We start from the raw sequence: 26910 nt of genomic DNA on the forward strand, positions 1-26910 counted from the left end.
AAAAAGCAAAAAATCCACCTGTAGTATATATTCAAAGGGATTTTTTTCTGAGTATAGCAATAGTAATCACAAAGAATTAGAGGCATATTATGAAAAGCAAAGCATATAAAAATAAACAAATTACCTTTCTCAACAGACACTAGAATAGAAAAACATTTGAATGATAGATATTATATATCTGGAATTTCAACAAATCATTTGAAAAAGTCTCTCATTCTATTCTTGTGGATAAAGAAGAAAGATGGTTCCTAGATAATAGAATAGGTAAAAATGAAACTAATTTTGCACCAAAAACAAACAGAAAAGTCATAAATGGACTAATGTCAATTTAGACAGAAGTCTCTAGTGGAATATGCTAGAAACCTGACCAAACCTTTGTGCTTTTTAATCTTTTTTTTTTTAATTTTTTACTTCAAATATATAAATAGAATGCTCACCAAATTATCAGGTGGGCAAGATACCTGACTCATTGACTAGCAGAATTACAATCTAATAATTATCAGATAGGTTAGAATTGATTAAATTTAATACAGATAAATTTTATATACACCATCTTGGTTTGAAAAGTCAATAGAATTAAAAAAGGATGGCGATAGGTGTAGCTAATTAATAGTTTATGTAGATACAAGTTTTATTGTCTGCTTTTAATGCATTGCAGGATCAATAAATTGTCCCAGATAACTGACAAGGAGAGATTTCATGTGATCTTAGGTTTTATTGCTCTTTTCCACTCCAATCTGAATATATCTGAAATAGTATGCCCAGATTTAGTCTCAACATATAAAAAATATTTTAATGGATAGAGGAAGGTAATCAGATTTATAAAGGATTTGGAGATGATAGCATCCAAGGACTGACTGAAGGAACCAGGCACAATTAGCATTAAAAACAAAAACAACAAAATTATGAAGAAATTGCTGGCTTTCTTCATGAATATGAAGTGTTCTGCAAGAAAAGGGATGATTCTTTCCTGATTTGACCCAGAAAGTAAAACTAGCAACAATGGGTAGAAGAAGTTGAAGGGGATTATTCCACAGTATAGAAAAACTTCTAAAAACTCAGACTTCCCAAAAGTTGGAAAGCCTTCCTCAGGAAGTAATTGTTTAATTATCAATAGATATTTTAAATAGTGTCTCAATATTTATTAATCAGTATCATTATAAAGGAAATTTTTATTTATATCTGCTGGAGATACAACAGAAGAAAAAATATATTCCTAGAATGTTTGTCCAGACACCCAACTAAGCATAATGAGTTTGAGGAGATTTAAAAATTAAAGTGGAATATAAGAAAATAGATGAAAAATGGTAAAAGAACTTTTACCCATCAGTGATAGTCAATTTGCTACATTTGAACTCTACCATCATGGAAAAAAGCTGCTGTACCATTCTAAGCATAAAAAGAAAAAAAATTAATGCTAGAGGTTACTGAAAAATCATTGAATGAACTATTCTGAAGGCAGAGAGGACAATAGTGTGTGAAAAAAAATAGTTGAAATTTTTAGCAAAAAAAAGTAATGGAGGGGCGGCTAGGTGGCACAGTGGATAAAGCACCGGCCCTGGAGTCAGGAGTACCTGGGTTCAAATCCGGTCTCAGACACTTAATAATTACCTAGCTGTGTGGCCTTGGGCAAGCCACTTAACCCCATTGCCTTGCAAAAACCTAAAAAAAAGTAATGGAAAGAATATTATTTATGCACTTTCGCATTCCTAAAAAAATTATATGAAAATAAATTGAATATATTGAAATTGTCCTGAATGTAGAATAAGAAAGGGCAAGACAAGCTTTGGGCAATAATATTCTATAAAGGACATATTTATAGTCATTCAATTAATTAAATAGTGCTCAGAACACATGATTTCTGCTTATTGTTTGTTTAACTGAACACATTTTACAAACGAAAGAAAAATTTCAATCCAAAAACCTTCTTCCACACAGAACTTCCCATGTGTGTTTCTTCATTGAAAGATGTAGCATCAGAGAAAGCTTTGTTTATACCCTTCTCCTTATGAGTAACAAATGAAGCAGTAAAAACAGGAGATGTATATTGTCATCGTGGATGGAATCTGGAATAGAATCTAGATAGAAACATTTATTCTACATCATGAAGAACTTCTGCTTTTCTTGTTTGTGGATGTTATTGCTTTTGTTGAATGTCAATAATTAGATTGGAGAGGATAAGCCTAAGATAACTCCAACACTCTGTGCCACACATTGCTTTTGTCATCTAACATCCTTTTCTCCTTCAATGTTATGGTCTATTAAATGCCAATGTTTTCTCTGAGGGTACATTCACAAAATTTTATGTTTAGGTAAATGGAAAGCAATATTGGTGATGAGGAGTCATGACATGCAGAGTTAATATTGCTATTGCAGATTCTAACTTCATTTCTCCCATGGGTTCCCTGACATGTCTGCTAGTCTGAGTCTATTCCAATATTAAAATCAGACAGAATTATAAACTTTCCTTTTTTGGCACATTGATGAAGAGAATCTCCAGGACTACATAAAATATTTTCTTTGACCTCATCAAAGTTCTTCATGATGGGAGCATGGATACTGATAATGTGGAAAAGTGTTTTCCTGCAAGGGGCAATCACATTTTCATGAGTCTATATTGTTCACTCCTTTTGGTAGACATACAAGCTTATTAACAAGATTAATATTTTTATTGCAATACCTACACCAGCTTCACAATACTTCCCTTCACTACATTCATTTCAGAAAAGGGAGTGTCCTGTTCTGCCTTTGTTAAGTCGGCATTCATTTGTCAGACTTGTTTCACTCAGGGCTGCTATCTGGATGTAATACCTGCTGACTTCTCTTGCAACAAGAGCTGTTTGTCTTTGAGGTCTACAGGAACTTTTGTGGTAGACAAGTGTGTTTACATTTCATATAGATAATGAGAAGAATCATCTTTACAGAATTTTTTGTGCATTTTTTGTATATTTCAACTGCAACTCTATACAGATTCTTACCAGCCATGATAAACAGACCAGGGTTTGCGGTAAGTAGTAATTTTTAGGCTACCTTTTCTAGCCCTGCCTCACACCAGGAAGTGAAAAGTTTGGTCTCTAAAAACCTGCTTAGTGGCTCATGGGGCTGTTGAATTTGACTGTTGCTTGCAGTAATAAGACAACACTATGGCCTGAGCTTCCCCTAGCTTCTGGTGCATCTAAATCTGCTGTTACCAGTTGCAGGACTTTGAGATAGGTAAAAATGATAAACATATATGTTTTTATTCATGCACAAATTGGATTTAAGTGAGACAGAGTGGCATGAAGTCATTACAGTCTCTCCCATCATCACAATCCAGTGACAGAATTTGGTGATAGCTTGACATGCTAATGTGTATTTGTGTGTGTGTGTGTGTGTGTGTGTGTGTGTGTGTGAGAGAGAGAGAGAGAGAGAGAGAGAGAGAGAGAGAGAGAGTGAGAGAACAATGTTCAAGTATTTGTATAGCTTGCCGTTGTGTAAGAAAGCCAGAGGGTGTTAAAAAATCTGTAGGCAGAAAAATCAATTTCTGGATTATGAGAAAGATTTCTTCCCTCCTTGCTAAGAGAATAAGAATGTGGTAACTGGGATTGTACACATAAAGAAGATCTTGAAATTTGTGCACGGGAATGTATATGTGCATCAGAGACATGATTGCTTTCTGTTTCAGTCTTATAATCCTATGATTCATAGATAACATTACTGGGACTAGAAAAGGGGGCAATGGTGAAGACCCATTAACTACATTTTATTTAGTGACATTTATGTGAATCAGCATTTTCTGAACTCTCTCTAGTTGTCACATAGGAAAAGAGGGTTCACTATTGAGTAGGATTAACTTGAGATGAGCATGCACACAGATTCAGAACTCAGAGAATTGTAAATTTTGTTGTATCAGATACCTAGCCCTTATAAACATAGCCCATGTTTCTGATTTGACTGCATTGGTTCCCACTAGTCTTTATGACTGAAATTACTCATTCCCACATGCACCTCCACATCCACTAATGAAAACTACACATAGGGGCGGCTAGGTGGCATAGTGGATAAAGCACCAGCCCTAGAGTCAGGAGTACCTGAGTTCAAATCTGGCCTCAGACACTTAATAATTACCTAGCTGTGTGGCCTTGGGCAAGCCACTTAACCCCATTTGCCTTACAAAAAAATCTAAAAAAAAAGAAAACTACACATAATGCAATTTTACTTTTTCATTGACTTCCTGAATTGATTATCCTTTCCAGTCAATCATGATTGTTTCTTTGTCTTATGTAATTTTGCATATTTTTGATCCTTATTTATATATATAAAATTCTAAATGAGGTATGATAGCATGATGCACATCAGGAAAGTTATTGAGATGCAAAATATTGCCAATGAAGAACTGTTCAGGAAAAGGGGCATAGAGGCAACCCGGTGGTGTAGTCAATAAGAGCACTGAACATAATATCAGAAAGACATGAGTTCAAATCCAGCTTCAGACACTTGCTAGCTGTATGATCCTGGATAAAACATTTAAACTTTGCCTGTCTTAGTTTCCTCAGCTATAAAATGCTGATAGTAAGTCCAGGATATTTGGAAAGCGCAAATGAGATGATATTTGGAAAATGATTTGCACAGTGCCTAAAATACTAGTGTTAAATACTAGCTCTTGTTACTATTATGATTATTGTTGTGTTATAGAGCAAGTTTAAACAGAGATTGAGGCAAGCTAGTTTTATTAGGAGTAAGGTTAGTGTCGTTTCTATTCAAAGAGGATCAAAATGACATAACAATATTAGGGTCTTACAATATGTCTGACAGTAGTTGATCAGATTAATATGATGTGCCACACATCAGCACAAAGAGTCTATGTGGGCTCTCTAAACTTGTGTATCTCATGTTTACTTTGAGCTGATTCCATTCTACTTTTATTTATAGAGTGCAGCATCCTCTTTGATGAAAGTATGCCAAGTTGGGTGGACTTGTGCCAGTGTCTTAATTATGTATGAAGATACGTAATATAGAGTAATGGAGTACTATACCAAACAGCCATTGCATTCATAAAAACAATTCAAAAATTCTTAAAAGAGAGTATCCTTATGTCACTTTTTCTGATTTCTACTTCCCCATGACAACTTGCCCTGTATGAGTTTTCCATAAAATTCTTTTTGGGAACCATATGTTTGGCATTCAAATAATGTGGGCAGTCCATCAGAGTTGCTCTCTGTAGTTGAGTTTGAATGCTTGGCAGTTCAGTTTGAGAAATTATCTCAGTGAATGGAATCTTCTCCTACCAGGTGATCCTCAGAATCTTCCTAAGACAATTTTAAAGGGAAGGGATTCCGTTTCCTGGCATGATGCTGGCACATTGTCTAGGTTTCACAGGCATACAACAATGAAGTTAGCACAATGGAGCCTCCTCATCACTGAGCTAGCTCTGACAAAGTGCCTGTTAACCTCATTGTCAATGTGTACATCCCTAAAAAGTACACTGTAAAGGTAACTAAACTTATTCATAGTAAACAAAACTTTTCCATTTGCTATAACAGATGGCTCCACAAATGGCAGGTATGGTGCTGGTTGATGGAGCATCTGGGCTTTTTTGGTGTTAATTGTTAGAAAAATGTTCATACAAGTAGCAGAGAATCGATGCTTGCTTTACTGCATCTCAGTTTCAGAGGTTACATTGAGCACATAATCATCTGCAAACAGAGAACCATGTACCAACACACCCTCCACTTTGATCTTGTCTCAGTCTTTGAAAATTGAAAAATTTGCCATCAATTCAGTAGCTGACCTTGAAGCTAATATTTCTTGTAATTATTTTCATTTTTTTCTGTTTTGCATAAATTCAGAATGTTTTAAAATTCATTTTCTTCTTTTTTAATGAAATTAGCTAATTAGTTTTTTTAAATACTCTTTTAATCATTAATTCAATAGTCTTTTTTGGTTTTTATTTTATTTTTCTTCTGATTTTCCAAAATTTTCATTATGACCTTTGGGGAAGAGGCTTGTTAATTTATCATTTATCAGCTTAATGATTTTTTTTCTTTCATACATAATTAGTCAAACTTTTATTTTATTACTTATAATATCTGTTACTGTATTTCAGAGGACTGTCCTCAGAGGATTGTTTTAGTTTATAAATTGTAGCATTTTATCCTTATATAATCTTCTTAAATTTTTCTTAAAATTTCACATTTGACTTTCACATCTGTTTTTTAATTTATCCATTATTTATTGTACTATTTATTTTAGGTATCTTTTGCTCATTTCTTTTACTGATTATTATTCATACTTTGATATCTAATATTTTTGTGCACATTTATTTGTTCTTTATGTACTATGTGATCAATTTTTATAAAGATTGTGATCATTCAAGAATTAACATAGTCTTTCCAAGTTAAAGTTTCTAACTGTTCAGATTCATAATTTTCTCATACTTCATGTTTTTATTATGTTTTTCTAATAGAGAGTTATATTAAAGCCACCAACTATTGTGCTATTTTTCAACATATTTTTACTTTGATTTTCTTTTCCTTTATGCCTTTTGATATAGAAGTGTTTAACAATAATATTGCTTCATTATCTATGGTGCCTTTAAGCATAGTCTTTTCTTTCTTTACCTCCCTGAAATATGCTTATTGTTGCCTCATCCCAAAATCTAATTTGCAGTGTGTGCTTCATTGGAATGTCCAGAAGAAAATTACATTTAGTTTCAGTCCATCATTTGCACTCTGCATAAGTTATGATTTAAATGGTTTTCTTGTATAAAACAAATTGTTGGGAGCAGTGTTCTTTTTCATCTTTTCACTATATTTTGTTTCACTGATGATTTTAAACTGATCATATTCAATATTACAATAGTTTAGCTTATTTTTTACTACATTAAATTGTTATATTTTATTCAACTCTTAAATCCATAATAGTTGATCTCTACAGATTTCATTTACACTGTTTCTACTTTCTTTTCATAAAACCTCTAGCCCTATCTTTTTATTACCATTATTATTTATTACCATTTTCTAAGATTGCATTTAAAAAAATTCAGTGCTCATTTCTGGAGAGCCTGTATAGTATAGAATAAAAGAGTCAAACCTGTAGTCAGGAAAGATCATTTTGAATTCAAGCAATTTATTTCGTACCTCCTGGCTGTTACTTAAAAGTCTTACTTCAATTGACAATTAGGAATTTCCTCTGCAATAAAATAGTATTAGTAATAATGATTTATTGTTTTGGAGAATTTCAGTGTAAAATAATCAAAGACAATTCTAAGATTTATGTTATCCACAAGAATGTAAATGCAGAGCAAAGCTTGCTACCTTCAATTTTTAAAATTGTCAGTTACTATGCTTTTTTTCATTTCAAGTTGATTCTTCTTTCACAACATGATTAATATGGATCTATATTTAGCATGTTTACTTATATGTATAGCAATATTAAATTGTTCACTATTAGAAGGAGGAGGAGGATAGGGAGGCAGGGAAACATGTAAAACTCAAAACCTACCAAAAATGACTATTGAAAGCTACCATTGCATGTAGGTGGGAAAACTAATAAGCAAAATATTTTTTTAAAAAGGAAAGAGAACCATGTTTTTTATACATGTTGAATTTGACATGCTTGCAGGATAGGTAGAACCCTGGACTGATAATGTAGATTTGACAGTTATGCACATGTGTGATAATCGGCTTAGAGAGAAAGGCAGTAATCCCTTAGTAAACCAATATTTCCCTGTCATATTACTCCTTGGGGCATAGTGAGAAGGAGAAGATTGCTAGACTCTGAACTCTAAACTTGGTTTAGCCAGAGAGTTTCCACTTTCCTCATTGATGCTGTTCTCTCATCTTAAACACTCCTGTCCCTGATGCCAATCAGAACATCTACAAAAGGCAGGTGGGAACTCAACATAGTGTCTCTAACTTGCACCTTGGGTTTTACAAGGCCTTACACAAATTTTTGTTTCCCCTATTCTCAATGGAAATTCCACTAAAATCAAGATTTTTCAGACTTTCATTGCTACTGAGAGTAGAGAAGAAATTCTCGGAGCATGTAGAGAAAAGATGACAAAACACCAAACTGCAGGAGAAAACATAATCAGAGGAAAGGGGGCAATTCAATTTTCTATGATTAATTCACTTTCTATCTTTCTTTGGACAATGCTAAAAACACATTCACTTTTATGATCACTATCCTATATTTGGACCCCTATTATATTCCAATCATTGTGAAGCAATTTGGTATGATTCCATAGGGATACTGATTATAAATTCCGTATATTAGGTTCCAGAGTTGTGAGCTACAGATTGTAGGATCACCAGAGTACTCTTAGGAAGCTAGCTAGAGTTCCTCTACCCATGTGTTTACTTTTCATAGGGACCAGGTCAGTGTACCAGAGGTGCTTCAGTTACAGGCGAAGTCTTTCAGTTTATTTTTGTACCTTCAGACCATTCTCTCTTGTCCAACATGAGCAAGTGAACATCTTGTAACTGCCTAGTCAACAGAGATATGCCTTGCTCCAACCAACTAATGACTCTATGTTATATGTTGTTTTTTGCCTATTTTAGCATATGCTATGTCAACCTGTCCCTAATGCCAAGCAGAACATCCATAAAAATAATATGTGGAAACTCACTTTAGTTTCTCTAACTTGCAATTTGGGTTTCCCAAGGCCTTACAAAGAAGCTTTATTTCTTCCTCTGCAAAGGAATTTCCACTCAGATCTAGGTTTCTCAGGCTTTCATTGCTACTGAAAGCAGAGAAGAGAATCTGCAAACATGTAGAGGGAAGATGACAACCCACCAAACTGGAAGAGAAAATATAATCTGTGAGAAGACATTCAATTCAGTTTTCTATTATTCACTTCCTGTCTTTCTCTGATGAATGCTAAAAACACATCCAGTTATTGAGTACCATCATTTGTCATTTCCTCTTCAGTGGAATTAATGTAATTCCATTAAACTCGAAGATAGTGGCATGGAGGCAGGAATTCCCTGAAACTCTCTTCCAAAATGAACTAAAAACCTTAAAATTATGACTCTAAACAAGTTCTAGAGTGATAGAACCCACATAAAGTCCATGTGAAACAATTTTCCAACCCAAGGTAACTTGGAAGATCTGCGGGAAAGATACATTCCATCAGGATCAAAAGGTACCACAGCATGGCCAGGGTCACACAGATGCTGGACTGAACAAGCTCCAGGTTTGTGGGGCACCTGCATGCCTGCTGGAGTCTGGCAGCAGGAGTGGTTTCCAGACCTGTAAACTCAGGGACCAACAAGGACAACTTGGAAAGTCAGCTGGAACACTCAGTAATAGTGAGTGTGGAGTCCAGTACACCATAAGCCTCAGCACAGACCTAACCCTTGGGATATGGAAGTAGGCCATGGAGTTACCCAGCAGGAAGCAGCTGCTTCCAGAGCACTCAGCCCACAGATGGTAAAGGGGTGGGGGAGACTATCAAGGTCTCTCTGCTATCCCTATGTCAGGACTCTGTTGTTTTGCCCATACTCAGATCCTGGAAACAGACTGGGGTCCCCTATTGCCATAGCAAAGTTAGGACCCTCCTCACAGTTCCAGGGCAAAGGGAAGTGCTTGTGGTCATCCACAAACCAGAGCCGAGACTGGTCAGAGCCTCTCAAAAGACAATAAAGGAATTGAGATCATTGGGGGCGGGGGCCAAGAAATACTCAAAAGCTTGGGAAGCATGTAAAAACCAGGTCATAGAATGGGGAAATGAGTAAGCAGAAAAAGAATCTGACCATAGAAAATTACTTTGCTCCCATGGAAGATCAAAATACACACTCAGATGATTACAAAGTCAAAATTTCTCTATCCAAAGCCTCCAAAGATAATAGAAATTGGTCTCAGGCTATGGAAGAATTCAAAAAAGATTTTGAAAATCAAGTAAGGGGAGATAGAGTAATAATTGGGAAAAGAAATGAGAATGATACAGGAAAATCATGAAAACCAAGTAAGCAGCTTGGTGAACGAGATACCAAAAAAGCCAGAGAAAACAAAATGTTAAAAACCAGTTAAGGTCAAATGAAAAAAAGGAGTTCAAAAGGACAATGAGGAGAAGAATGCCTTAAAAAGCAGAATTGGGGAGTGGTTAGGTGGTGCAGTGGAGGCAACTAGGTGGCACAGTGGATAGAGTACTGAACCTGGAGTCAGGAGTACCTGAGTTCAAATCTAGCCTAAGATACATAATAATTAACTAGCTGTGTGGCATTGGACAAGCCACTTAATCCCATTTGCCTTGCACAAAACTAAAAAAAAAAAAAAAGCAGAATTGGCCAGTTGGAAAAGGAGATAAGAAAGCTCTCTGAAGAAAACAATTCTTTCAAATTTAAAATGGAACTAAGGGAAGCTAATGTCTTTATGAGAAATCAAGAAATACTAAAAACAAAAACCAAAAAAATGAAAAAATGTGAAATATTTCATTTGAAAAACAACTGACCTGGAAATATGGATCTGAGAGAGATAACTTAAAATTTATTGTATTACTTGAAAGTCATGATCAGGAAAAGAACCTTGACTTCATTTTTAAAGTATTTCTCCAGGAAAATTGCTCTGGTATCCTAGAAGTAGAGGGTAAAATAGAGATTGAGGAAATCCAGCAATCACCTATGGAAAGAGATCCCACCACTCCCCCCAAAAATAAAAAAAATCCTCCTAAGAATATTGTAGCCAAATTGCAGAACTCCCAGACCAATAAAAATATTACAAGCAGCCAGAAAGAATCAATTCAAATATTGTAGTCCTACAGTCAGGATTCTAAGGCAATAGGATTAAGTGACTTGCCCAAGGTCACACAGCTAGATAATTAGTAAGTATCTGAGGCCATATTTGAACTCAGGTTCACCTGACTCCAGGGCCAGTGTGCTTTATCCACTACACCACCTAACTGCCCTGAGACACCTTGAAAGTTTCATTGAAGAACTTTACAATTGATTGAACAGCATAGAAGACACTGACACAGGACCACCCAGTATGGTGTTCCCTTATCAGTAAGTGTGCTGCATTCTATGAGGAAGGCAGAATTGAAGCAACTGTAAAGAAAAGTGACATAAGTAAGTTTAGAGTAACCACCCTAGGTGTTCACATGGACTATTTGTGCCCAATCTGGAATAGAGCATTCCAAGCTTATATTGGTCTGATCAGCCACAATGGGACATGCTATAATTTGTCTCAAACATAGTGATGTCATTTTGATATTCTTTGATAACTAAAGAGTCGAACCAACAGTGAAGATTAGTCAGGACTTAGCAGCATCTACATTCAAGGCAGAAGGTTTGGAGTAAAATATTCCAGAAGGAAAAAGAGCTTGGATTACAACCAAGAACTAATTACCCAGCAAAACTGAACACCCTCTTTCACGGGAAAAGATAGACATTTCATTAAATAGGGGAATTTCAAACTTTCCTATTGAAACAAACAGAGTTGAACAGTTTGACCCACTGAGACAAAATGACTGGATGGGAATATACTATTTCTTAAGGATTATGTTCTGGTAGCTTATCAGTGTAGATAGTTGACATTAACCTGAAGTTCTTTCAGAGAATAGGAACCTTAGGGATGAGGAGTAGTGTGAAGAACTGATGGAATGGTGTTTTCCTTTTTCCCCAAGAGGCAGGTAAGCCTAGACCTGGAGACCTATGGAAGACATTTGAATGTGATGGAATGGTATTTCTCCCCTTCCTCCACAAGCAAGTGATTCTCAAAATGGAATGGCATCTGTGGGTATCAGGCCAGAAACCAACTCACAATGACTTAGAATTTTCCCCTTCTCTCAAAGAAAATAAAATTATTGAGTTTCAGAATTTATCTAGTATTTAACAGAAATTCCATATAAATAAGAATCATCCTCAATAAAGGTAAATATTCTGAAAGAAGATGGTGAGTGAAGAAAAAACCATTACTTCTTGAGGTAAATTATTCCATTTTAGTCCAATTCTAATTGTTAAGTTTTTCTCACACCAGCCTAACTCTTTCTGCAATTTCCATTTATTGTTCCTAGTTCTGACTTCCTGATTAGAAATAGTCTAATGGGTCCCATTTTTTCCCATAGTTCAAAGCTTGAAACATCTGGAAACACCCTAATATTTCTCTTTCAGACCAATGATCCCCATTTCTTTCAACCTCTTCACATGTTGCATAGAGTGACATAACATCACCAGTCTCAGTGAGTTCCTCTGCACATATTCAAGTCTGTCCCTCCTAAAATGCAAAACCCAGAACTGATCATAGTACTAAAGCCATATCTCAAAACTATATAGCTGAGGGTGGAGCCAAGATGGCAACAGGAGAAGAGTTTCTCCTAGGTATTCTCTCCAAAATATTTCAAAAATCTTAAAATTATGATTCCAAATAAATTTTTGTAAGGCAGAACCCACTGAAAGATCCAATGAAGCAATTCTCCAGCCCAAAGTAATCTGGAAAATAGTGGGAAAAACTCAACTCCACGGGGTTAGAGTGAAGGCCCTGCCAGAGTGAAGAAGCTTCAGCCTCCCAGAAACAGCCCTGGTGCACCTGGGAGCCATGGCTCCCTGCAGCAGAAGCAGTTTCCTGACCTGCACCCTGGGGAGTACCAACCACAACTTGGAGGATCAGTGGGGTGACCTCTGCCACAGCAAGTGCAAAGCCCAGGCCCTCAAGGCACTCAGCACAGTAGCAGAATCCATGGCAACCCAGATCCAGGAAATGGAAGCAGGCATGGAGACAGCAAGCAGGAGCCTCTAGGCAGCTGAGCCCTGAGTCCTCAGCCCACCGAAGGTAGGGGAGTGGAGAGAGAATTTTGAGGTCTGTCCTTTGTCCCTGGAAGAGGACTCTGGGACTCAGACCACATTCAGATTCTCATCACAATCCAAGCCCCCCACAGAACAGCACCACCCCTAGCTCCATGGCAGAGGGGTGCACTTGTCGTCATTCACAGACCAGGAGAACATCAGAGCTTCACACACTGAGGTCTTTGGTGGGGGGGGTGTCCCAATAATACTCAAAAGCTCAGGAAGCACCTCAAAACAGACACAGGCTGGAGAAATGAGTTAACAAAACAAAAGAGGAACATCATTGAGAAACACATTGTCTGTGATCCCAAAGAAGGATAAAAATACTCAATCTGTAGATGTGGAAGTGCAAGCTCCTGCATCTAAAGATTCCAAGAAAAACAGAAGTTGGACTCAGGCTATGAAAGAGCTCAAAGAAAGATTTTGAAAATCAAGTAAGGGAGATAGAAGAAAAATTGGGAAAATAAATGAGAGAGATGCAGAAAAAAAAACATGAAAAAGAAGTCAGTAGATTAGTCAAAGAGATCCAAAAAAAATGCTGAAGAAAATAACATGTTAAAAACCAGCATAGGTCAAATGGATAAAAACTGTTCAAGAAGTTATTGAGGAGATGAATGCTTTAAAAGTAGAATTGGCCAGATGAAAAAGGAGATAAGAAAGCTCTCTGAGGAGAACAAATCCCTCAGATGTAGAATGGAGCTAAAGGAAGGTGATGACTTTACAAGAAGTCAAGACACAATGCTTCAACACCAAAAGAATGAAAAATTAGAAGAAAATGTGAAACGTCTTATTGAAAAACCAACTAATCTTGAAAACAGATTCAGGAAAGATAATTTAAAAATTATTGGGATACCTGAAATTCATGATTGGGAAAAGATCCTTGACCTCATTTTTAAAGAATTCCTGGGGTGACTAGGTAGCATAGTGGATAAAGCACCGGCCCTGAAGTCAGGAGTACCTGGGTTCAAATCCGGTCTCAGATACTTGATAATTACCTAGCTGTGTGGCCTTGGGCAAGCCACTCAACCCTGTTTACCTTGCAAAAAAAAAAAATCTAATAAATAAATAAATAAATAAAAATAAAGAATTCCTAAGGGGCGGCTAGGTGGTGCAGTGGATAGAGCACTGGCCTTGGAGTCAGGAGTACCTGAGTTCAAATCTGGCTTCAGACACTTAATAATTACCTAGCTGTGTGGCCTTGGGCAAGCCACTTAACCCCATTGCCTTGCAAAATCTAAAAAAAAAAGAAAAAGAAAAAGAATTCCTACAGGAAAATTGCCCTGATATCCTAGAAGCAGAGGACAAAATAAGAAATTGAGATAATCCACCAATCTCCCCTGGAAAGAGATCCAAAAAACCCCCCAGGAATATTATAGTCAAGTTCCACAACTCCCAACTCAAAGAGAAAGATTACAAGCAGCCAGAAGGACACAATTCAAATATCATGGAGCTGCAGTCAGGATCACACAGGACTTGGCAGCAATTACATTAAGGGCTTGTAGGGATTGGAATATAATATTCTGGAAGGAAAAAGAGCTTGGAATGCAACTGAGAATCAACTATCCTGTAAAATTGAAGATCCTCTTCCAGGGGAAAAGATGGACTTTCAATGAACCAGAGGAATTTCAAATGTTCCTGTTGAAATGACCAGGGTTGAACAGAAAGCTTGATCTTCAAATACAGGACTCATGTGAAGCATAGAGAGTGGAGGAGAAGGGTAACATATCGGGGATTTAATAATGATGAATTCCATGCATCCTTGCATAGAAAAATAATACTGATAATACTCATTTGAAACTTCTCATTTAATAGGGCAGGTAGAAGGAGCTTTTTTAGATGAAGCACAGGAGAGACCTGAATTTGAACATATAATATATTGTAAAAATGGAGTCAGTGGCTATAATGTATTGGGAGTAAGAGAAAGGAGAGGAGGAATAGGCAAAGATTTCATATATATATATATGTATATATATATATATACATATATATATATATATGTATGTATATATATATTTGCATCGAGCTTTTGCAGTGATAGGGAAGGGGGCAAGGGGGAATGAGGGAACCTTCACTCTCATCAGAAATGGCTCAGAGAGGAAACAACATACACACTCAATAGGGTATAGACATTTAGAGTAAAAAAGGAGAGAACAGGGAAAGGGTGAAGCAGGGGATGTGGGTGATAGAGGAGAGGGTAAATCATATATAACACATTTTCTTTTTTACTTCTTGTAAGGGGCTGGGATTGGGTGACCTGTCAGGAACCATAGGGCCAGGTGGTTACAGGGTCTCAGGAGTGGTATGTGGTCTTGGGGCCTCTTGGCCCCAGGGCCAGTAATCTGCTGTGCCACTCAGCTACCCTACAGTACATTTTAGAAGAGGAACAGAGTGAAAGGAGAGAGAAAATATAATATATTGCAATGGGGAGGAATGGATGGTGGGAATTACAATTAGCAACAGCAACAGTGGAAAAATATGGAAGTAACTTCTTTGATGGACTTATGATAAAGAAGTTATCCACCCAAGACAGACCTGATGGTCTCACAACACAAATTGAAACACACACACACACACACACACACACACACACACACACACACACTATATAGCTACATTGGCAGAATATTGCTAAAATAAAGATGGGTCTTTGCTTAAATGGAAAGCTTGTTTTCATTAAAGGAGTTATGGGTTTTTCCTGAGGGCAATCCAGCTCTCCTCTTTTGATTAAACCTTGGTCTAATTATTTTAGCAGCTATGAATAGAGAAATTTCAAAATTGATTTAAAGTAACTTTGAGGTTGTGGGGACAGTATGTATTAGCCCCTATAGATGAGAGTGGGAGAACAGAAAAGGCTTCTTATACAAATTATTGTTTAAGGTGAGTCTTGAATGAAAGTGAGGATTAAGAAATGAAGGTAATGGAGGCTGTAAATTATAGGAATGGGTGATAGGTACTATAAAGACATGGAAATAGGAGATGGAAAGCTATGTATGAAGAACAACAAGATCAGTTTGACTGAACCATGTAAAAGAAGACAAAGCAGGACAGGGTTGAACACATGAGGAGGTTATGGGTAGAGGAGATTAATGGGTAACAAGGCTGGAACGTCAGTCAACAACTTTAATTGAGTGCATATTATACATTAGCCACTGTACTAAATGATGAAAGAAGAAAAGTTAGCATGCAGCCTGGTAATAAAGAGCCTTAAACATCTTAGAGGTCTTAGAGGTAATAATGAATCATCAGATTTTACTGAGTAGTGGGATATGACATATTTTCGGGAAATAATTTTGACATGTTTGTTGAAGATGGATTTGAGTAGGAAGATAAGAGGTAGAAAGACCAATTAGTAAGCCATTGCTATATTCTAATTAAGAAGGGTTGGAACCCAAACAAAGTTGCTGGCCATTTCTATAGAGATAGGGAAATGTATTGGAGACCCATTATGTAGGTATAAATGACAAGATTTGACTACTCATTGGATGTATGAGGTGAATGAGATTGAAAATTGAAAATAATATTGAGGTTGCAAACATGACTGAGAGGATAATTATTCCTTCTATAGAATAGGAAATTTTGAAAGAACTCTAAGGAAAAGCATAATGAGTTCTCTTTTAGACTTGTTAAATTTGGGATGCTTATGAAACATACAAATATCCATAAAATATCCAATAAACAATTGATAACACAAGCTTGGAATTTAGGAGAGAGACCAGAATTGAATATATAACTCTGTGAGTCACCAGCATAGAGATACAATTAAACCTTTGGGAAGTGATGAGATTAAGTGAGATAGAATAAATAGAGAAAGAAAGAATAGGTTTTATAGCACAGCTTTTGAGTATGCCCAGAGTTAGGTGGGGGACAAAAGGGGGCTGCAATCTGGATGATGATCCAGTTAAGAAAATTTAGAAGAAGTAATCATACAAAGAGAAAAGTGTTAGAAAAATCCCAAAAGGAGGGAGAGAGCTCTAGTTGAAGAGGGTGATCGACAGTGTTACATGCTTCTTAGAGTTCATAAAGAATGAAGTTTGAGAAAAGTTCATGAAATTTGATATTTAAGAGATCCACTTTAACGACTGCAATTTCAATTTAGTGATTGGGTTAAAAGTCAGATTTCATGAGGTTTATAGGAGAGAAAGAAAAGGAAGTGAGTGGAGACAATGAGTGCAGATAACTGAAAAACAGAAAATGATAGGAGAGTTTGTAGGTTTTACCAGGAGTGGTGGTTATAAATATTTAGAATGTCAATGATTTCTGAAGAAGAGAGGAGAAATCTCAAAGCCTTCTTTGAAGAGGTGGAGAACTGTATTTCAGAACATAGAATATTCCATTGGACTCCGTTAATATATTGGTCAGTTTTGCCCAATTGCTTTCCCTCTTTCCTTCCTCTTCCTTTTTTTCCCCTCTATGTTACAAGGTTTATTATTCTAAAGATAGAAGAGGGAAGAGAGAAGTTTTGAAATAAAGATTCAATAATTTTTTTTAAGAATTCTGATGACTGGGGTGGCTAGGTGGTGCAGTGGGTAGAGTACTGGCCCTAGAGTCAGGAGTATCTGAGTTCAAATCTGGCCTCAGACACTTAATAATTACCTAGCTGTGTGACCTTGGGCAAGCCACTTAACCATATTTGCCTTGTGAAATCCTAAAAAATATAAATTCTGATGACTTTAGTACATTATTTCCGAATCTATTTATTATCTTTTCCCTTCTAAATAAACTTTTAAAAAGAATCTCACATACTTACATAAATTGTATTATGTAATGGCAAGGAAAAGAAGATGGAAAAAAGTGAGTCCTCAAAGCAAGACACAAAAAAGTATACTGACATTCTTACACTCTGGGAAGGTTTGATCAGAGTCCAGTGGATTTTAACTCTGGGCTAGGGAAGGGTAACTTCTCAACTGACAAAATCATAATGAAGTTCAGGATCAAAGCATCTGGGAGGGGGAATGTGTTTTCCACTCTAACTTTCCTCATTTGATTTCTCCAGTCCTTTTTATATCTTCCTGTCATTCTGCCTTAATGTTTTTGGGTGTGGTTTCTTGGGCTATTTCTTAGCACCCCAAAGTTCTGCCCCTCTGTTTTAGATTCCACCAGATATATTGAAAGACCTACAGAGAGCCTGAAGGACACATTATTTTGAATCATGTAAGTATTGCTTCTTTTTCCCCTATCCTCATCATCATTATTTTTCTATGGTTCTTCTTTTACTCCTTTTTTCTCTTCCCTAACCAACTCTCCCTCCTTTAACCTATTCTCTTTCCTTTCCAAATTCCTCCCCTTCACTTCTAATACTTTCCAGAAGCCCTGCCACAACCTCTTATTATTTCCATTTTGAAATCTTTCCAATCTCTTGTTATCATTCCATTTCCCTCATTCACCCACTTTGGATTAAAATAAACCCCAAATAATTGGGTGCCCTGAGGTCAATGTTTTCTGGGCAGGAACCTGGTAAGGGCATCCTGGCTGGAGAGGAGTGGGGGTGGGGGGTGGGGGTGGGTCTGGGAATGCTTGAGAATGGTGCTACTATTTTAGGGGCCAGGATTCTCAGCTTTAGCTTTCATTCTGTCCCTTATCAGGAAAGAATATTAGATATATGTATTCCAGCTGAGGCTTAATGGAGGGCATTCCCAGTAACAGGAGAAGAAAAGGGAAAAAGATATTTTTTGGTATGTTAAGATGTGTATGTACTTATGATTATGATTTTTTTTATTTTTTGATTTTTGCAAGGCAGTGGGGTTAAGTAACTTGTTCAAGGTCACACAGCTAGGTAATTATTAAGGATCTGAGACAGGATTTGAACTCAGGTACTCCTGAGTTTCCTTCAACCCTTTCCTAAGTCTAGACAACCAACAAAACAATAAATCAAGCCTTGATCTGTAGTTCTGATTTTCTAGGTGCAAATGTTCATACTGAACAAGTACTTCACAATCAGCTTGTTAAAACCAATTCAAGCTTCTTCAAACACACCTCTGACCAAAAGCCCATTTACTTACAACAATCATACAAACACAGAGCATCTGACTTCCATGACTTCCTTCAAGATTGGCTCAAATCCTACCTATTACTTGGAGACATTTCCCCATCTGATTCCCATTCTTTTTTTAATTAGTTTTTTTTTGCAAGGCAATGGGGTTAAGTGACTTGCCCAAGACCACACAGCTAGGTAATTATTAAGTTTCTAAGGCCAAATTTGAACTCAGGTCTTCTGACTCCAGGGAACGTGCTCTATCCACTGCTCCACCTAGCCACCCCTGATTCCCATTCTTGAACGGATTGCTAGCCTCATGCCTAATGCCTTCTCTATGAAGTGATCTTCCACTCAAGTGTGTGAGGGTATATACTTATACATACATACATACATACATACATACATACATATACATATATATATATGGGTGTATATATTTGTGTGTGTTTATGCTACAATATTTTACATGTTCTCTCTCCCATTTGCATGTGAGTTTTTTATATCCAGTGCTTAGCATAGGGTTAGGCTCAAAGTAAGCACTGGACCCTGAGGGGCTAAGAGACCAAGTGGCTAGAGTGTTGGGTCTGGGGTTAGAAAGGCTCATCTCCTTGAGACCCTGGGCAATTCAACCCTTTTTGCCTCTGTTTTCTCATCTGTCAAGTGAGCTGGAAAAGCAAAAGAAAAAAGCAAACCACTCTTTGACATACCACTTTGACAAGAAAACTCCATATGGGGGTCTCGGAGAGTAGGAAAAAACTGAAATGACTGAACAACAACAATAAATTGTACCCCACTCGAGAAATTCCTCTGGCTTTCAGTAGCCTGCCATATCATCAAGACAGACTTCTTACTCTTACTTCCCTCTCTACCCTGGGGACATAAGGGCTATAGCTTAGTCCTGGAGTCCAGGTCTCCAAATAAGAAATCTCAAAGACATCAGTACAGTGTGACTCTAATGAAGGGGCACAGCTCTCCAAATCCCAGTTCTGCTTTTAGTAGCTGGGACCACAAACACTGCCACTATCCCCAAGTCCCTATTCTCCATATTTAGTTTACTCCCTCCTCCTCACATGTCCCCAGAGATGTAGGAATAAAACTGACTGAATCTTAGCTCCTGGAACTGTTTTTGCCTGATCTGTTCTCTGACATCCAGCCTAGTTAAATAAAGAAGATACATGAACAGAAGGATGACCACGATAATGAATTCCTTTGTTCATAATAGCTCAGCTTTGAAGAATTATTGACAGGTTACAGTGACCAGTATATCCAAATAAGTGAACTTGTGGCTTTTTTAATGAACTGAAGTATCCAAATTAATATTATCTTCCATTTATACCAGCAAAGGTGAGTAAGTGGTCAGGAGTGTGGAGGGTGAAGCATGTCACAGATCAGAACTATCCTCTAAAGAAGAATTCATCAAGTTGTGGGAACAGGGAAGAGAAATCTAGTAGAGAGATTACTGAACAGTGATCTCCCTAGTCAAAGACCTCTGGGAATCATCTTAACTATTTCTTCATCTTCAGAAGTCTTTGGAATTTCCTCAAGTCATTGGGAAAAAACAGTGTCCTGATCCAAGTACAAAATCCAGTGTTTTAGGACTTTCAACAACAGTAAGTCCTTTTTTGCTTCTTACCTTAATCCTTGTCACACCAGAAATCCCTGACTTTTCCTATATCAAACATACCAGTGGAAAATGAGGGTCAGGAAGCCCTACCCTCACCCCCTTAAGAGAAGCCTTTATTATAATAACAATAATCAGATTAATGCTGCTCTAATTTTTTTCCTCTGATGCTTTGTTGTAGGTTAAATAACCCTGGTTTTTGTATTTGTGCCAAAAGATCATCAGCTATCAACAAATATTAATCTAGTCTGTATTATGTACAGTGTGTTGTTCTGTTAGAAAACAAAAAATTTTTAGATAAGGCATGATTTCTGCCATTACAAATTTTAAAGAATCTAACAGGTGCTATTAAGTAAGATAAGGCTCAAAAATGAATCAGGTAACACCCTGGATAACTGTTGTCTGATTAGATAAATAAAGTTCTAAATGGATAAATAAAGCCTATTTCAATAAAGAAGGCACATAAACAGAAGGCTGGTCTTGTTAAAGAATTCCTTTGCTCACAGTAGCTCATGAGAAATCTTATCTACTAAGGTCCATACCTTATAAATATCTCCATAGATATTTTAATAGACTATAGTGATCAGTGTATTCAACCAAATGAAATTGTGGCTCTTTTAACGAGTTTAAGTGAACAAATATAATACAACTTTCCACTTGTACTATGGATTATACTTTCTAAATCATTTATAGCCTTGATTTGATCTGATTCTTGAAACAATCATTTGAGAAAGATAGGTAACAGATTATTGTCCTCTTTTAGTAGAGGAGAATATTGAGTGGATCAGAGAAGGGAGGTGACTTGTCTGCCATCACATAGTTCAGTAGTGATAGAATTGAAACTTAAAACTCAGGCATTTTTTTTGTAGTCCAAAAAGCTGAATCAATCAGAGGGGTATGCTAAAGATTAAGGGATAGTCTCATCCAGAGGCAGGCATTTTACATTCATTTTAATGCAATAGCAGAAAAAAAAAGATTCATTTTAATGTAATAAACATTTATTGTTCTTATACATTTATGGTACTTATAATAACTGTATTCAAAACATTTGGACTGAAAGAAAATTAAATAATACAAAGTGTCTACACTCATGGAGTTTACAAACTTGCAGAGAGACCGAACTCTTTATATTACACTTTAGGAAGTAGAGCACAGAAAGGGGAGTAGTGTGACCTAAGGATGAACAGGTTAACTAGAATCAGAATAACGTAGACTTGTGAAGGAAGTATAATAGGAACATTAATCTGTCACTAAAGGATGGATGGAGGTGGTAAAAGAGAGCAGAGTAGAGAGCAGAGGTAGGGAAAAAACTGTTAGGAAACTATTACAGTACTCATGTTTGTATTAAGGAAGTAGGAATGGGAATAGATAAGAGATTTTATCTACAAGAGATTTTGTGGAAGGTAGAATCAGCCACATTTGGTAATTCTAAAGACTTATTGGATATGAAAGGATGAGGTAAGGGGAAGCATCAAAGCTAACAGGAGCTGATTGAACAGTTGTGTCCCTGGTATTTAAAAAAATGTTCAAGTCAGAGAAATTTATTGAGAAAGCAGAACTATAATCTTTGTTTTGGAGATACTGAATCTGAGCTGATGCAATTGTAGATAGACACAGTTGCAGTCACAGATCTGTCCTTTACAAAAATATTCATGGTTACAGTTAAAGATATAAAAAGCAGCTACTTAGAGCTATATTTGAAACTATGGAAATGAATTAAATTATCAAGTGACAGAGAAAGGCCAAGGATTCAAGTCTGGAAGATGAATAAGCAGCAAGGGAGAAACAGGTACAAGTACTAGGAACACTATAAGTAATAGGAGCCAAGGAAGGGGAGATTATCTAAAAGGAAGGATTAGTCTATAATGCTTCAAAATCCAAGGAGGATGAACATAGTGGAGGGAGTCTTTGATTTAAATGATTACTATGTCATTGGTGATTCTGGAGACAATAGTTTGAGTAGAATTGTAGATTTGATATTAAATGATAGGTGCATGAAAAAAAATGAAAGGTATGAAAGTGGAGGTATCAATTGTAGGCAATAGGATTATTTCACAACCTATATGAGGGAAGGGGAAAGAAAGATCTTACCATAAATTGAGAGAAATATTTTTTTTCCCTTTCTACTTATATAATACCAATGGAGCTCTTGGATTGGGGTGAGGTGGCAAAGCTAGACACATTAACTTGGCCCACTCTGGATGCTGCAGTTTCCTGAAGAAGGGACATCTAGGTCCAAGAATAACCTGAATCTGACAGCTGCGAAGCTATCAGGATTTAATTCTTTCCCTTTCAGTGTCCTTTGACTTGTTTGACCTACCACCGACCCACAGTCGTGCCTCAGACTGCACTTTTACTATACAAATAGGTCACAGTACCCCTTTCGTTTGTTTGTTTGTTTTACTAGACCTGAGAATTGAAACTTGATTAAGGAGAAGGTCACAGAATCAGTATTAGAAATGTAAGATCATTTTAGGGACGTGTAATCCACTTTCTTGTTCTCTTCTATCTCTTTCCATTCAATCCTCCAGCAAGCATTCGTAATATGTGAGTTTTTAGCTCTGTTTGAATACTTTGAATACTTAGACCAAAGCAGTCATGATCAGACTGCTTTAACTATTAGGAGACCGATCCTTATATTGAGAGGCAGTACAGTGTGGGTGAAGGAACACTACATTCAGTGTCAAAAGACCTTTGAGCAAATCCTGGTTATCTAATGATTAACCTGAGCAATTTGGGGAAAATACCTGTTTCCTATATGAGAGGGTTGAATAAGGTGATCTGTAATGCTCTTTCCAGATCCAAATCTGTTATCCTAGTGCTCTTTTCTAGGATCACACTAAATAGCTACACAATCTGTTAATAGTTTAATTTGGCTTTATCCCTGACCCATCTACTCAGCAACTAAAGAAGAGCTTCTGGTGCTTTAATGAAAGAGGGAGGAAGGAAGGAAGGAAGGAAGGAAGGAAGGAAGGAAGGAAGGAAGGAAGGAAGGAAGGAAGGAAGGAAGGAAGGAAGGATGGATGGAAGGAAGGAAGGAGGAAGGAAGGAGGTAAGGAAAGAGGGAGAGGGAGGGAGAGGAAGAGGAGAGAACAATAATTTATTAAGTACCTTCTGTGTGCCAGGAACTTTGCCACATATTTTACCAATATTATCTCATCTGAGCATCTCAATAACCCTAAGATTTTTTTATACAGTCGATGGGAAATGAGGTAGACATAATGACCTGGGGTCACAGAACTAGATGTGAACTCAGGTCTTCCTGACACTAGGTCCAGGGCTCGATCAACTGCACCATCTAGCTCAGGAAGCTAGAGGGACCCATAGAACTTTGTCTTGCTACTCACCACTCAACCAGCTTCCTAATCTCTATATACCTTCTGCCTTTTGGGGGGTGTTTAATACAGGAAAGGAAGGAAATAAGAATTTATTAAGAACTTAATGGGGACTAGATCCTAGGCTAAATCCTTGATAAATATTATCTTATTGGATCTTTAGAACAATTGCAGGAGGCATGTGCTCTTAATCTGTTCATTTTATAGTTGAGAAAAATTATGTTAAATAACTTGACTGAGATCATACCACTGGTACATTTCTGAGGGCAGATTTGAACTCAGGTCTTCCAGATTCCAGGCCCAGGGCTCTAAACACTACACCACCCAGCTGTGTACAGGGTCATCTTCCTGGTTTTACAGAATTTATATATACATATATATATATGTATATATAAATTAATGGCTACTTCCATGAGTTTGATGGATCCCCAGCAAGTACCCCATACATATTGAGAAGGGACTATATTATTGCATAGGTAATAGAATCCTAGAAATGTAGAAGTAGTGGGGATGACCTAGTCCATCCTTCTACTCATTACTGGAATGACATGGTAGTAATGTTAACTCCCCAGGAAAGATTGCTTCTTTCCTGCTCCCTGGAAGCACCACAAGTCAGGGCTCTCCTACCCTCTCTTAAGACTTCAAATTCCCTCCATCTATTCCTGTATCCACCTATTGTCATTGTTTGACGATTCAACCCCATCTGCTACCCCTATTTATTCAACTCATTTACTAGCAATTAATGGGTCCCACTCCCAAATTTTGTTTTTATGAACATCTCTCTGTGGGAGGAGCGGGGCTAGAATGAGGTCTCTTTGGAATCTGTTTCACAAGTCAGGTTTCTATTTGCCCTCATGGATGAATAAAGAAATTGTAGAGTGAAATATTGTCAGATACATGCTGAAAGGAAGGCAGGGCAAGGGTAAAGATCACAAAGTAGAACAATCTAGAGTGGAAAGACCAATGAAGATTTAGACTCTAATCTCATCAATTAAAAATAGGTTTTCTGAAAAAAGTCAGTTTTTTTTTTCTCTGAGGGTAGGTATTTTTCATTAGCTGCAGATAGAGACTCTATTGTAGGTAGAATGGAGATGAGGGTCAGAACTAGTCCCTTTGTTTTTCATTTTTTTCTTCTTCAGTTGAGTAGGGGAAGTGGGGGAAAAAGAGAAGATATATATGTGTGAATTTTTTAAAATATAATTTAAAAAAAAGTAGAGGGAATGACTTACAGGATCTGATGCTGAGTGAAGTTCCCTGCACTCAGAGCCAAGAGAACACTGCACACATTAAGAAGAACATTGTGAGATGAACAACTTTGATGGAAGCAGCTCCTCTTAGCAGTTCAGAGAGCTAGGACAACTGTATTAGACCACCTATGGACAATATTATACCCATCCAGAGGAAGAAAAACAAAACAAAACAAAACACACCCATACACAGAAAAAACCCACCCTACCCTTCAGAATCTGATGCACACTTAATAAAAATTATCACTTATGTATTTCTTTCTTTTAATCCTAATTCCTCATACCAAAAATAACTAATTTGTAAATATGTTTATCAAAATATGTATGTACAATGCTAACCTGACTATTCGCCTCAGAGGGGAGTAGGGTGGGAAGGGAGGGTAGAAGGTCATTTTGTAATTTAAAAATATACATGTGTATATGGATGAAAATGAATAAATAAAAATAAAAAGAGGAGAGAGAGAGAGAGAGAGAGAGAGAGAGAGAGAGAGAGAGAGAATTATTTCTTTAGTTTACTGTGAGATTCTCCTCCCCTCCTCTTTATTTCTCTTTGCTAACCATCTTCTTTGTTTTGTCTGGATCAGGAGGAGGAAGAAGAGTCTCCCGTATACTGTCCCACAATGCTCACAGCATCTATCCCCAATGGAACTGCCTTTCACCCATCCAACTTCATCTTATTGGGAATTCCAGGCATGCAAGACCAACACATCTGGATCTCCATTCCATTTTGTTCCATGTATATCCTTGCCCTTGCAGGTAATGGCACCATCCTCTTTATCATTATAACAGACAAGGCTCTACATGAGCCCATGTACCTCTTCCTCTGCCTGCTTTCTGTCACAGATCTAGTTCTCTGCTCCACTACCTTGCCCAAAATGCTGGCCATCTTCTGGCTTGATGCCCACAACATCTCCTTTCATGGATGCCTCACCCAGATGTTCTTTGTCCATGCTGTCTTTGCCACTGAGTCAGCAATCCTGTTAGCCATGGCTTTTGACCGTTATGTGGCTATCTGTCGCCCACTGCATTATACATCCATTCTCAATGCATCTGTCATTGGAAAGATTGGGACAGCATGTGTCGTCCGTGGTCTTCTCTTTGTCTTCCCTTTTATTATACTCATCAAACGCCTCCCTTTCTGTGGGCATCATATCCTTGCCCATACTTACTGTGAGCACATGGGCATTGCCAAGTTAGCCTGCACCAGCATTAAACCCAACACCATCTATGGACTCACTGTGGCTCTCTCGGTGACAGGAATGGATGTGGTGCTCATCGCAGCTTCCTATGTTCTCATTCTCCAGGCTGTGCTGCGCCTGCCTTCCCAAGATGCCCAAACTCGAGCATTTAGCACCTGTGGAGCCCATGTCTGTGTCATCCTTGTCTTCTATATCCCTGCCTTCTTCTCCTTTTTCACCCATCGCTTTGGTCATCACGTGCCCCCACAGGCACACATCATTCTTGCCAACCTCTACCTCCTTGTGCCTCCTGTTCTTAATCCACTAGTGTATGGCATCAACACCAAGCAGATTCGCACTCGGATCCTAGGGCTGGGCATGTGGAGGAGGTAGCATCACCTTCCATGACCCTTATATTCTAAGGAAAGCTTAGGAGAAAATGGGTAAATTTCCCCACTAAGGAGCTCTTGAAATTCTATAGAGACAAAGTGCTCCAAGGGACTGACCTAGAAATCATACTTTTTACTACTTCAAGAAGCAGCTTCCAGGTGTTATCTAGGACCTTTAAGGATTCTTGTGATACTGAATCTGGATATCAAAACAACTCCTCTAAATCATACCAAATGACAGTGAGAGCCAGTCTCACAGAAGATATGTATTAAATGAGTTGATTCTTGTATTCAGGTCTGAAATGAGGAACTGACTTGGAGAATGAGTGAACATCATGGCCAGAGAGAGTGAATCTTGCTTTATCAATTTTGTTTTCACAGTCAGAAAAACCATCTGGGTGGTGT

At 37.3% G+C, this 26910-nt stretch overlaps 1 protein-coding gene across 2 annotated transcripts; it reads left to right on the forward strand.

Moving 5' to 3' along the window:
- Positions 1–2803: 2803 nt before the first annotated feature.
- Positions 2804–26910, forward strand: LOC141490324 (olfactory receptor 52D1-like). 2 transcript variants are annotated; one of them, XM_074190467.1, is made up of 3 exons: positions 17763–17912; positions 20259–20345; positions 25523–26910. In XM_074190467.1, the coding sequence occupies exon 3, from the start codon at positions 25559–25561 to the stop codon at positions 26507–26509; it is 951 nt and encodes a 316-aa protein (XP_074046568.1). In that variant the 5' UTR covers positions 17763–17912; positions 20259–20345; positions 25523–25558; the 3' UTR covers positions 26510–26910. The 2 variants fall into 2 exon arrangements, with proteins under 2 accessions (XP_074046567.1, XP_074046568.1); XM_074190466.1 differs by lacking the exons at positions 17763–17912; positions 20259–20345 and adding an exon at positions 2804–3007.

This window comes from Macrotis lagotis, chromosome 1, assembly GCF_037893015.1.
Source record: "Macrotis lagotis isolate mMagLag1 chromosome 1, bilby.v1.9.chrom.fasta, whole genome shotgun sequence".
NCBI classification, from domain to species: domain Eukaryota; kingdom Metazoa; phylum Chordata; class Mammalia; order Peramelemorphia; family Peramelidae; genus Macrotis; species Macrotis lagotis.